A 13,960-nucleotide genomic window follows, 5' to 3' on the forward strand; every position below is an offset into this window, starting at 1 on the left:
CCTGATATCGCCCACAGAGAGCAATTGTTTGCAAGGTGAACATAACACATTATCATGAATTCAGCCATATAAACTGTGACAATGTGTATTTATTCTGAGACAGTGTATATAAATGGCATGGTTTCCGGGAAGGAAAGGGCTGCACACTGTCTCATCGTGTTACAGGCAGGCTCAATCCCTAGATCTTCCCTTGGATTACAAAATGTACAGCAGAGGACATCTTTGCTTCCTTTTTCTTGGAAAAAGCTTTGAGGTTTAGCTGACTCAGTCACTTTTTCTTTACATGTGACCACTTTAAAATACTCAGCTAGCCAACAGACTGATGGGCAAACTTCAAAGGACGTAGTGCTGAAAGGATCAATATCTCTTACAATGGCTCTGAAGAAGCAGATAGCTTCATTTAGGATGTAATTGGAATTCCCTTTAAGAGAAAGACGAGGATAAACTTGAGAAGAAATCAAGCAAGGCCATATCTAACGGCACTGCTTGACATGGTCTTTGCAACTGTAAATGCACAACAACCCCATAGATCAATATCTGCTCTGTATTTTAAGACACTCGATGCAATGCAGAGACGGTTCCCCTGCCCGTAAATGAGGCAACACTGGACAACATGGGAAAACACAGGATGACATTTTAAGATAACATCTAAAAACAGGGATGAGCTCTAAACTAGGACTGCAGTTCAAAACTACAGCATATCTTTAATAATACTTTTATTTGTACATCTATTTGGAAGCATACCCATTTTAGAGAGGCATTATAATATGGGAATTTTACTGTCTGGCTTTCTTCAAAATGTTCATAAAATGAGAACAGCCAATAAGACTTGAGACTAAAGATTACGTCCCCAGAGCTACAGGGATAAGAAAAATAAAACAACACAAAACCAAAGAAGGCTATAGTTCAAGCATTCATTGTGGCTGGGTGTAGAAAGCCAGGCAGACCTTCGCTTAAACGCAGGTCAATACGCCCACGTGGCTATGACTCTCTGGGTAGCTACTTGATTTTCTTCCGGTTTCCTTCCCTGTGAGATGGGGCCCACAGTCTACGGTATGGGTCACAAAGGATGGCTAGTAGCCAATCCGGCCAGCTTCCTGTTTTTGTAAATAAAGTTTTGTCGGAACACAGCCATGCTCATTGTCTGTGGCTGCCTTCTGCTACAACAGAAGAACCTGAAATGTGGCCTATCCACCCTGTAGAGTAAAACTTTGCCCATCCCTGGTCTGTGGGATTGTTGTATGGACTGGAAATGATCGGCGCACGGCAGTTGTTTTCATTAAATCGTTATTCAAGTAAGCAAAAGGTTAAGATCATGCAAACTAGGAAGAATATGTTTCAATTGCCAAATTCTGCAGATCGATGAATCCTTAACCATCTTGGAAGAAGCTCTTGCCCTGAGTGCTTCACTCAGGAGACAGCAAAGAATCTCAGCCTGCACTTTGCTCTACAGAAAAATGACTCAGGATAAATGCAGATTAAAAGGACACTGAGGGCTTCCCTGGTGGCAAAGTGGTTGAGGGTCCGCCTGCCGAGGCAGGGGACACGGGTTTGTGCCCCAGTCCGGGAAGATCCCACATGCCGCGGAGCGGCTGGGCCTGTGAGCCATGGCCGCTGAGCCTGCGCGTCCAGAGCCTGTGCTCCGCAAGGGGAGAGGCCACAACAGTGAGAGGCCCGCGTACAGCAAAAAAAAAAAAAGGACACTGAGATACCATTTCTCACCTAACAGATTGGCAAAAAAATCTCAAGTTTGACAGCATGTTCTGTTGGCGAGGCTCTGGGGAAACAACTGCTCTCATCCATTGCTGGCGGGGGGTGCAAACTGCCGAAATTTCAAGGAGAGAAATTTGGCAGTGTTTAGCAAAATTCCGTAAAAACTTTTTCTTTGATTGTACTTGGCAACCTATCCCTCGGACATCTGGCAAAAGTACAAGTGTGCAGAAGGTTATTCATTTCCAGGTGTTCTGGTAAAGAGCCAAAGGCTGGGAGCCGCCTCCGTGTCCACCCTTGGGATAAATGGCTGACTCCAGGTCCAGAATACTGGGTGGGCTTGATAACTCCAGCTATGCTAGAAGGATGGAGACGATAAAGGACCAGGTGGCCTGCATCAAAGGACAAGAAGTCAACACGAAGTTGCCCCCAATGGCAGAAAGGGAGCGATTTGAGTTTACATGAAACAGAGGGTAGAATGACAAGGTAAACAATGCCACAAACAGACACATCCAGACAAGACAGCGGCTCTACAAGACAGCTGAGCTGGTTTCCTCGGAAGCCAGGAAAGTGAAGAGAAACCCAACGAAGATGGGAGGGAATCGGGGGACACGATCCCAACACAGAGGCTTGAGATGTGACAACAGAACAGAATGTGTGGTGACCGCGGTAACTGGCCTTATGGTGGTGACCGTTTCATGATGTATAAAAATATCAAATCATTATGTTGTACACCTGAAACTAATATACTGTATGTTAATTATAACTCAGTCAAAAGAATTTTTTTAACTTTTTAAAACTAAAAAATTAAAGTGGAATGTGTGGGCTTTAGAAGCATGCTGATTCAAACCAGTATCTGTAAGATGACATTTTTGAGATGATCAGGAAATGTAAACATTGACTGGGTATTAAATGGTACTAAGGACTTACTGGTATTTGTATTTGGTACCACTGCGGCATCATGATTCTGAAAGAAAACATCCATTTTTTCAGAGACGTATACTGACTTAAGTAGGGATGAACTGACACGATACCTGAGATTTTCTTTACGATATTTTAGCCCCCTCCCCCCTAAAAACGGACAAAGCAAGTATGGCAAAGTGTCCTTGAAGCTGGGCAACAGACAACTGATGTTCAATTTGCTCTTCTCTCCTCTTTGGTTATTGTTGACATTTTTCAGAAGACAAAAGAAGAATCAAGAGAAAGATGCTTTGGGGAAAGGTTTCGCACACGGTGAGTCCGCACGTGATATTCCAGCTTTTAAGTTGATCCATGAGATCTGCCCATCCCAAGCCAACCTCCTCTGATAACCTCAAGGACTACCTGTGGGAACTCACTGGGAGATCAACAGTGACAGTGCTGACAGGATGTAAGTGTATGGAGAGAAATAAATAAACCTTTGAGTCAATTAAAAATGGTACCAGAAATGCTATCACAGTCAGCCTGGTGATGAGCTAGCTGTACTCACTCGCTACTGGAGAAATAATGCATTCTAAGGTATTTTATTATCCCTTTTATATGCTCTAAGCACTCTGTCAGCTTGATCAATACACATAAAAACACATTTTCAATACGATGAAAAGAACTAGTCAAAAGCTACCTTTAGAGTAAAAAAAAAAAAAAATCACTTTTCTCTCTTTCAATAGCTGTATCGACATTGCAAGTTCATATGAGATGCTAAATGCCCTTTATGCTGCCATTAGGCCTATATTGACCCTACCTCCACATTTTCTGATGTTATAATGAGTATGCTTTTTCTCTTCTGGTGTAGAAATGCTTTTAGCGAAGAGTGACACGATCTTAGCCTTCCACTTTGAGCTGATAAGATTGGACAATTTTAATTATTGCAAAGATATCAATATAAATATAAATTTCTCTGTACTAAACCTGTAGAACTAAATATAACACATGACATCAGAAAGAGTTTACTCTCTTTTCTGTGATGCTCTAATTCTACAATTTACCTTTCACGCTATTTCACAGTTGAAGAAGCATTTTCACATAAATTGCTCCATTTAATCTACATTTTCACTCTGTGTGCAGGCAACAATGTCATAAAGCAAAGGTCTACTCTACAAGGAAACTGAGGCTCAAAAATGATGACTTACTCAAGGGCACAGTCACTAAAGTAATGGTGGCAAGACCACCAATTTATAGTCAATGAACTGCTTGGAATAAAATAGGCCATGAGTAACCAAGCCCTGCTTACCTTTCAAAGCCGATCTGTCGGAATGTCTTTTCCCAGGTTGAGCCTGTAACAGAAGGAAGGGATGTTATTAATGCACAACGAAGATTCAGTTTTGCCCTGATTTTGCACAGCCCGGTAGAGATTTGCTTGTACATCTAAGCAGAATGATTGTCTTTCCTCAAAGACATCCCTCCCCGCCTCCCCAAATGGCCTTTCAGAGACCAGCCCAGGTGAGTGCATACCACCACCACCCCCGCCCCCAGTAACAGAGCAGACCAATAAATCATTCTCTAAAAGTCTACATGTGTCCCAAGCAGAAAAATGTGTAATACTCTCCTGTTAAAAATAATGAAATAGTAGCACGTTGTAAGCTGTACTCTCCAAAATTCAACTTTTAACTTCACGTGGCATTTGGAAAGCTAGAGGGCACTTTGACATTCCAGTCCACTAGACATCATGGCTTTACCTCCTCAATGTTGAAGCACAGGATTCACATGTATTTTTTAAGCTGAACATTTTAATCGGAAGTCTCCTGAGTATGAAAACGCTGTTTCCAGTGACACAATTTGACAAATAGTGTATCCAAGTCCACAGAAGAATAGCTAGGTATAAAAATGATTTTCTACAATTTTTTCATGAAATAATTCTTCCCTACATTATAAGCATAACAATTTTCTGAGTACTTAATGTAAAGAAAAGTGCTCATTTTTATCAAAGACCATGTCAATAAGAAGCCTGCATTCGTGAGAGGTAAGGGTTCTGCTAACCCACACTTTGACATTTTCCCGATGCTCAGTCAGTGGCAACAATATCTTGATTTCAGTAACTGTTCAAGTAGGCACCACTGCCCGCCCACCCCACCCCCCAGCCCTAAATCCATGAGCTGTGTTATGTACTAGTTGCGTTAATAATCACAGCAGATAATCACTACCTTTCTGTACAGTTTAGTCTTGCAAACAGGAAGTGGTCAATTCAGCATTGGGTCTCCAGAGGCAGTTAAAAGCCACCCTGCTTCTGTTCCTCAAGTCACAGTAAGCCAGGATGGCACTTATGTTTCTTTCTTGAGAACTCTGCCTCCAGTGCTTTATTCTCGGGTCGACAATCAGTGCCTCCTAGGCATTAGACAGACTTTCTGGAAAGACAGGAGATTATACAAAGTAGTTTCCTGGGCCCTCTCTGAGGACTAAGCTAGTCCCAAGGGAGCATGAATGTGGTGATTTCACTAAGGGACTTGGGTTCATACTACTCGGTTATGATGGAGCGTTTTAAATAATTGCTATAAATAATGCAGGACTAAATTTGGGATCAGAAGTACACACACATGCGTACACACATAAATTTAAAGCAGATCAGGTTTATCTCCTCAGACGAAGTTACTCTTGCCCAGTTGAATTCCAATAGGCTTTGCTAAGTAGGAGGAAAAGACCTGGAATTTTAGTTAAGCAGCCCAGGAATTTCTGATGGCCCCTGAACCAGGGGAGTGGGCCCCATATGAATGTCATCTGTCCTGTGAGTCACATGCAAAACAATGGAGAATCCCCATCTCAGGAATTCTTAAACGACAGTTATCCTGCCCCTGAATACTAGCAATTAAGACACTGCCCAAGAATATATAACCTGAATCAGAAACCACGCTGAACTCCGGGACCGCTGGCAACAGTATGGCCCAAAGTCAGAGGTGGGAGAGATTAAGAGCCTCACGCCAAGTGAGAAGCAGACAGTCTGTGCTCGGACCCAGTGGGGAGGGTTGGGGTAGGGAGGCACTTAGATGCTACTTTTCTTGACTTCTCTTGCTTTCATTGAGAAACAGAGCACCTTTTAACTTTTGCACATTTCCATTTTTTCCCCAGATCTTCTCAGCGCATTCTAAAATTGATTTTTAAAATAGACTCCATTTATTATCAAAGTAAAATAAAAATAAATGATTTTGCTAGACTGCACATTCAGGCTCTTAAAACACGGAACTTTAATTAAGAAATAGGTTCCATTTTCATATTTCTGAGAAAAATAAACTTATTCCAAAAGGGCAGAACAAGGTAAAAGTTTTGGGGTCAAGACTTCCAGTACTCCTTAAAATAAATATTATTAACTCATTCAACCAAGCACAGTGGAGATGGGGGAACACAACTTCCTTCCTGTCACTAGAAGTCAATTTAATTAGTAATTTGAGCATCTTACATACCATAGGTGCTCATCATTGTTTGCTGGTGATCCTCTACTAAACATCTTAATACATTAGGTATGAGACTGAATATATTAAAATATGGTTTCTGTCCTCGAATACCACATACTCTAGAGGTTTGGGTTTTTGTGTCTTTTGTGAGCACTTAGTCATGGGGAAAGGAGAAACACAATAAATGGAACAGACATATCCAGATCCTTTGGCACCAAGAATATTTTTGACAGCCCATTATTCAGTTGCTGGGGAATTCTTTTACAGCCATTCACCATGTTTTACATGGTAAAGTAATATTATTCTCCCGTGCCAGAGCAGTCCAACACAGAGAGAAAAGCAGAGAAAACAAAGTTGCTGGCAGACTTCCTTGATTCAACACTTTTTAAATGAGATTTATAATATGAAGTCTAGAACATGTTACAGTCTTCAGGTGAAAGCAAAGGACAGCAACAATGAAAAGAAGGGAAATGTATAGCATAGAGAAATGGATATAATTCACTAGAGGGGTTGTTCCTTTCCAATGTTAGATGAAGCAGTTAGAAATAATGCATTGCATTCTTCACTTTTAAAAATTAGTTACCAAAGGAGGAAGGTGAGGGGAGGGATAAATTAGAAGTTTGGGATTAACATACACACACTACTATATATACAATAGATAATCAACAAGGTCCTACTGTATAGCACCAGGAACTCTACTCAGTATTCTGTAATAACCTATATGGGAAAAGAATCTGAAAAAGAATGGATATGTGTATATGTATAACTGAATCACTTTGCTGTACACCTGAGACTAACACAACATTGTAAATCAACTATACTCCAATATAAAATAAATTTAAATCTAAAATAATTAAATTAAAGAAGAATTTCCCTTGATAGCATTGGCATCTCAATGACAGAGGTGACATCTGGAGCAGAGGGAGGGTAACCGAGTCCAAAAGCTGGAAACAAACCCTGGGCTAAATGTCACTCAGTCTACAGGGCAAGTTCCAGTGTCTCATCCATGTGTGTCTCAGGTAACAAAATATCCCTTAACATAATTCAGCACCAACACTCCAAGTGGGAAGTGCTGTGCCCAGAAGTAGGGTATCTACTCCTGGAATGAATCTAATCCATTGACAGCTACTCCTTTACAAGGTGAACCAGGCTCTGTGCATCCATCCTCCCTCTCCTCCCTCTTCCATCCCATGTTCCTGCTGGCCTCAGCAGCTTCCAAGTTCCTGTCTTTCCACAACAGAAAGCAGTTTTGGAGTTCTCCTTTCTTTGGGAACTACTTTGCCCCGGCCAATAAGCTGCTTCTGCGGGCCCCAAGGCATCCTACCTCCCACCCTGGCCATGGGGGCAAGGGATCTGGGCATCCTCTCAGCACCTGTCTCCTTGTCACAGGTGACCATATGTGCATGTGATGGGCTAGGTCAGGCCAAAGTGGAACCTTCCCCAGGCAGGTAAGAAGCTCTTTTCCTCACCTGTCCGAGAACCAAGGTCATGTGAGCCCAGCCCTGACAATGTTCCCAATATGATGGCCACAGGGAGAACGCTGTGTAAGAGGAAAAAAGGGGTCCTGAGCAGAGGGAAGCCAGGAAAGAGGAAAGGGGGCTGCTGATGGCATCCCAGGGTCTGTTCCCAGCAGTTCTTGGTGTCCCCACCTTCCTGCCACTCCTGTTACAAGAGAGGAAAATCTGTGTTGTTTCCTCCAGTGCTAAGTCTAGTTTCAAGTCTGACATTTGTATCTCGAAGAGCACCACATATGAACAAGAAAAATAAGATTTTAACAACGCCTTGAGCATCAAAATTTTAGGTGGGAATTAAAATATTTTAAAGAAATTCCAGCCTTTTAAAACCATATTTTAAATTAAGAGAATGGACATTCTCCCCCCAAATTAACATAGCAATAGAAACATGTAAGCCAAGACAAGGAAGGAACCTAAGTGTCCATCCACAGGTGAATGGATAAAGAACATGTGAGATAGATAGACAGATAGGTAGATAGATAAACAATGTAATATATATGTGTATATATATATATACAATGTAATATTACTCGGCCATAAAAAAAACAAAATAATGCCATTTGCAGCAACATGGATGGACCTAGAGATTATCATACTAAGTGAAGTAAATCAGAAAGAGAAAGACAAAGACAATATATCACTTATATGTGGAATTGAAAAAAATGATACAAATGAATTTATTTACACAACAAATAGATCCAAAGACACAGAAAACAAATATATGGTTACCAGGGGGGAAGAGGGGCAGGCAAGGGATAAATTGGGAGATTGGGATTGACATACACGCACTACTATATGTAGAATAGATAATCAGCAATGTTCTACTGTAGAGCACAGGGAACTATATTCAATATCTTGTAATAACCTGTAATCACAAAGAATCTGAAAAAGAATGCATACATATATATATGTATGTATAATTGAATCACTTTGCTGTGCACCTGAAACTAACACAACATTGTAAATCAACTATAATTCAATTAAACAAACCGGGTTACACTCACCCCCTTACCAGGTGCCCACTTATACATATCAGCTAATTTAATCCATGAGGTCAGTACTATTATTATCCCTCTTTTGGGTGATAAGCTGAGGGGTGGGGGATTCGGGACTGCAGGCCCAGTGCTTTATTTAACTCCCTCCCTCACTGCTCTGTCCTGCATGGGGGTCCTGTCCTTGTCTCTCCTTCCTTCTTCCATTTCCTCCTTCCTATCATTTGTCTCTTGCCCCGATCTGGTTATAATATAGATTCAAAGTATTTCATTTTTAGCTCCACAAAGTTTCGTGCGTCTGGTTATTAACTTAAGAAGCACGAAGTGCCTAGAGCAGACGTGCTGTGTCATCAAATCCCTCCTCTGGAACCTGCGAGCTTCTACTGCGGTAATTTTGTTAAACACTCAGTATGCCCAGCAGGAGCTCAGTCTGTACAAATACACGTAGATATGTACTTGGTACATGATGGAGCAGGGCTGATTATTTTTTATTTCATCTAATTTTTCTGTAGTCGCGGTTTAAAACCACAGGGCTTTGACTGTTACTTGAAACCAGCCAACTGAGTTCTCCCAGCCTGGCTCTGGTCGTCTGTATTTTTTTACACAAATTACTCTGGGGTCTTTATAACACCAAGGGGTTTTCCACAGCTCCCATTCAGTTTGTAGTTTCATTTTTTCATAAATGTTATTGAACATGCAAAAATCTCTACCTTGATGTTGTAAATTGGTTACTCACTTTGTTATGTTTCATCATTGATTACTTTTATCAATAATTTTAAAATCAACTTATTGCTCAATTTCTAATACAAAAATGCAACTACAAGTTTCATAATGCAGTTGGAAAACTGGTGGTCAAATGAGGCACAGATTTTTCTCCTAATTGAACAGGTTTACACCAAGTGTGTCCCAGACATCGACAGCCAGTTGAACTTGGACCTGCACCTCTGCTTTTTCCAAAATAATTAGCAGAAAAGGACTAATAATACATGGGAGGGGCAGATTTTTGCCAGCATATTCCTATAAATGTGGCAGTATTTTCATATATCATAGGGGCTTCCAGGCAGCTGAACATGGGACCTGGCACAGAAATTGGTGATGAAACAGTCAAATACCAGAAAATGTTACCACTTAGGAGCTTTCTGGTAGAAGCTTCATTGACATTATTTTTAACTGTTTAAAGGAAAAGATTTTCCTACCCAATCAAAGAGTCAAGATTTTACCACACATTGAATGGTGGACAGAATGTGAAATTCTAAGAGGAAAAGAGATTCTTCTCAATTGACTAGTAGTGATATTTTACTTTGCAAATGTTAAGATGCTCTTGTGTTGAATTGCACCTGAACTCCATCAAACCCCAGGAATGGCTGCTCTAATGGGTGATGTGTATCCAAGCAATGCAGTTTTCCCAGACAAGGAGCAATTTCAGCATTTTGGGTGAAATGGTGAGATCTGCAAAATTCTCTGAGTCCTAATTCCCAGGTGATATTTATCATTAGTGAGTTAAAAGTAACTGTAAAAGATAAGGGTAAGGAAAAAAATCTTTACCATCCCTTAATTAATACTTTTTATATTAAAAGACCTATACAGGTATATTTTTTAAAGCATCATTTTTGCCTCTACCTAATACTCTTGTTTTGTAATGTCCATCATCCCCGGCTCTGATCATCAGTATCCAGATGACATGGCTTTAATCACGTAATAATATATAACGTAACTCTTTCTGTGCCAATAAATATGGACCTCTAATCATTTTAAGGCACATAGAGTATTACATAATTTAATAAAATGCAAGTTCTTATCAATTGCCGGTGCTATACAAATTATATCTACATTTTTGCTATTACATATAGCAATATTTTGAACACCTTTTACATATATCTTTGAACACTTATTTAGTTATTACTTTAAGATAAATGCCTCAAAGTAGAACTATTGTATTGTGATACATCACATGCAAAATTTTGATTAATACTATAAAAATTTTTACCCTCAAATTTTATTCAAATACATATACTTGATTGAATTCAATTTTATGAATCTTTTTATCTTTTATAAGACATTTTATTTGAACTTATATTTTCATAATTAAGAATAAATTAAACAAATGTTCTTAGGTTTGTATGCAATTTTAGTATTTTCTTTTCTGAATTGTCTGTTCATGTTCATTGCCCATTTGTCTGTTAGATGTTTGTCTTTGTCCTATTGATTTGTTAGAACACTTTATATATTAGGGCTAATAATCTCAAATGTGGCATATCTGCAGCAAATACATTTGCCCTTTTCATTAAAAATTTCATAATTAAATTTCAAAATTTAATCATGTATTTCCCTGAATAGAACTGATGAATGTTTACATTATTAATTGATTTCCATCATTTTAGCTTTTCAGTTTTTTAATTTACATATTTGTCTTCCCAATAGGTGAGAACAAATATTAAATTGTTTCTTTGATCTTCATGAATCCTTTAATATCCATATATCTGAACTCTAGGAGGTCTTAAAGGAGCATAATGCATATTTTGTGCTATTATCTGAGTTGACTAGTCAGTTTGAAAAATACCCATGACCAGTATTCACTCTTTGTAGAGACTAGGACAAGCCTCTCCACAAATCTTCAAGCCTGTTCACAACTATGCAACACTCTCTTCTATGAGTGGAGGATGCAACAACATCCTAAAAGACTTTGAAAACTTACTTTCAAATTACTCTAAAATGAAATGTAAATCCTAAATAATTAACCCCCTCATCAAATAATGGATTTCTAAACATAATTATTGGCTATAACATCTCTGGTTGAAGATTAGATCTGATTGGCAGTCAGTGATGCTTCTCCCACCAACTTCCCACTATAATAGCTACGGACACACTGGAAGAGGAAAACACACACACACAGAATAAATCTATTTTCCAGAATCTCAGAGAAACTTTCACACGTAGGTTAGTTAACTGAACTGAATAGTGAAACTCAACTTGTAAGGTTCTATGCGTATGTCTCCCATGGAAACCAAAGCAGCCTTAAAGGAGATAAAAGTATGTTTTGTTCTTTCCCCAGTGTATTAGCCCCAGTTCAGAAACACTAAGTCCATACAAACCAGAAAGCGGGCAACTGCAGCTTCTCTGCCAAGGATGCCTCTTTCTTTTGCTCCCAACATCATCACCATCATCATCAATATCATCACCATCATCACCACCATCACCACCGCCATCACCATCATCATCACCACCATCACCATCATCATCACCATCACCATCATCACCATCATCACCACCACCGTCATCATCATCATCCCCACCTTCCCCTGCCCTCCTGCCTTCAATATCTTTCCACCCCCAGTCCAAGAGTTTATGTGCGTATTTATGTTTGCCTAAGCATGCATATATTTGTGTTTGTGTTTGGACGTGAGTGGGGTGGGATGGGTATGTGGAGAGTGATGGGCAGGGAAGAAGGGAACCACCCCTCCATGGCCCACTGTCTTTTGGGGACACATAGTCCTCATCAGTTATAGGAAAAGTTATAGGAATAGTTGGGGTCTGAAAATCCCTGGCAACTACCCATCCTGAGTGCTAGAAATGGACTAAATACACAATAATTAGAAAATGTTTATATAGAGTGGAATAGTATGTGGCACTAAAATTAGATTTTTTATAAAACGAAATGAGCTGAGATTCCATCCTGCTCGTTCTTATATGATCTTCATGATATGGTTGGATATAGAAATTTAACGAGGTAAAGACCTATAGGAAAATCACTGAATAACTGGGAAATCACCAGAAAGTGTTAAAATCGGCAGTCTGCAGTCCACCTAGGGCGGTGCTCAGCTTTGGGGATACAGGTGGGCACAGTGTCTGACAGCTCACAAATGGCCCCTTAGATGGGGGCCTGATTTTAGCAGGAGACCAAGTCAGAGGCTGTCCCTGATGAGGGTGTTACGTCACCACTTCTTCATAAGCTAATGTGTAACGCACGTGAACTTATTTTCTAGGCCTCAAATATAAAATTTTACATTTCAGAGTCGATGACACACAACTTTTATCCTTTCTTAAGCTAGCTTGTGATTTCACATACTTCAACTAGATGACACCACTGGTGCTAATTTTCCTCTATTTCAGGGTGTCAGTGTTCTCTGAAAACCAAAAATGAAGCACCCCAAATTTCAGCAGGACAGATGGCAAGAACTCAGCTTTTGCGGCAAAATTAACTTTGGCCCTGACCCCCTACCCCACGACTTGTCATGCCCAGCTATGATGTCATGATGTGTGATGTCACGATGGCCAGCTCCAGGCCTGCAGCTTAGTTGAGGCATCTCTGAAATGGGGATTGAAGCCGTCTTCACACAAATACAACGAGGACGTGTATTCAGAGCATCTGCACAGTGTCCGGCACAAACTAGGTGGTATATACTGGTAGCCGCTACTGATATTAGGCCCCCAACCAGCTTCTCAACCAGTGCTTTACATGAACAAGGCTGCGCCTAGGAGCTGAGAGCATCAACTGTGCAGGATACCACAGCCGATTTCCCCCCTCCATCCCTCGTCTCTACACACTCACACTTACACACTCAGACACATGCACACACTACAAGGTCCAGGAATAAACTTTAGCATCTTTTCTCTTTTTAATTTGGAGCATCATTATATCTTGTGCTTTGTTTCAGTTAATCCATGTTGCATTATATACTTTTCGTTTAGTGTATATTTGCCAAAATCCTCCTAAAATTATCTTAGGGGAAGGGCATTGATGCATATTTAGGTTAAACCCATAGCTAATTTCATTTAAACTAAGTCCTTCAGAAAGAGCTTCACAAGCTTATAAAAGTATTCAGATTGCGGTTTATGAGGTTGTCCCTTAAAAATACACACGAGAACGTGAATTGCACGTCGGGGACCCTGTCATTTCTGCAGAAGCTGAAAGAGCAGCATCCTCACGCGGAAGACGCATGCATGCACATGCACACACACACACACACACACACACACACACACACATACACAAAGGGAGGGCAGCAACGATGAAACGCAAGGTTGGCCAACAAGATGTCTTAACAAACAACCATCTTTTCTCTAAGAAAAATGTAGTTACATTCTTTTGAGAGAAGGAGGAAGAAAACCGATTTGGTTTTCTCAGTGGCCATTATCTCTAGCACTTGGGCCAGTATTTCGGTGGAGGAGGCCCTGTCTCCTGGGATGAGGGTTTCACTTTGGTGCTCCTTCGGGCATCTATCATGGCATCGCGGTTCCTTGCCCGGGCTGTGGCTTCCTTTACACTAACTACAAATTCCCATCGCCAGAGGTGTGTGCCTTGTTTTTCCTGAGGTTTTATTGGAAACAACCAAGTCCCTGTGCAGTCTGACAGCAAAGCCCTCACCCACACCCTGCTTCTGAG

The 13,960-nt window shown here is 40.5% G+C and overlaps 1 protein-coding gene across 1 annotated transcript in view; it reads right to left on the reverse strand.

Moving 5' to 3' along the window:
- The window catches only part of PIEZO2 (piezo type mechanosensitive ion channel component 2), a 338,761-nt gene that overhangs the window by 171,416 nt on the left and 153,385 nt on the right, over positions 1–13,960 (reverse strand). Inside the window, exon 4 of the mRNA XM_024763891.1 lies at positions 3,920–3,962. Coding sequence (XP_024619659.1) covers positions 3,920–3,962 — 43 coding nt within the window. The remainder of the gene's footprint in view (positions 1–3,919; positions 3,963–13,960) is intronic.

The sequence above is a fragment of the Neophocaena asiaeorientalis genome, unplaced genomic scaffold (genome assembly GCF_003031525.2).
Source record: "Neophocaena asiaeorientalis asiaeorientalis breed wild unplaced genomic scaffold, Neophocaena_asiaeorientalis_V1.1 scaffold110, whole genome shotgun sequence".
In the NCBI taxonomy this organism is placed as follows: Eukaryota; Metazoa; Chordata; class Mammalia; order Artiodactyla; family Phocoenidae; genus Neophocaena; species Neophocaena asiaeorientalis.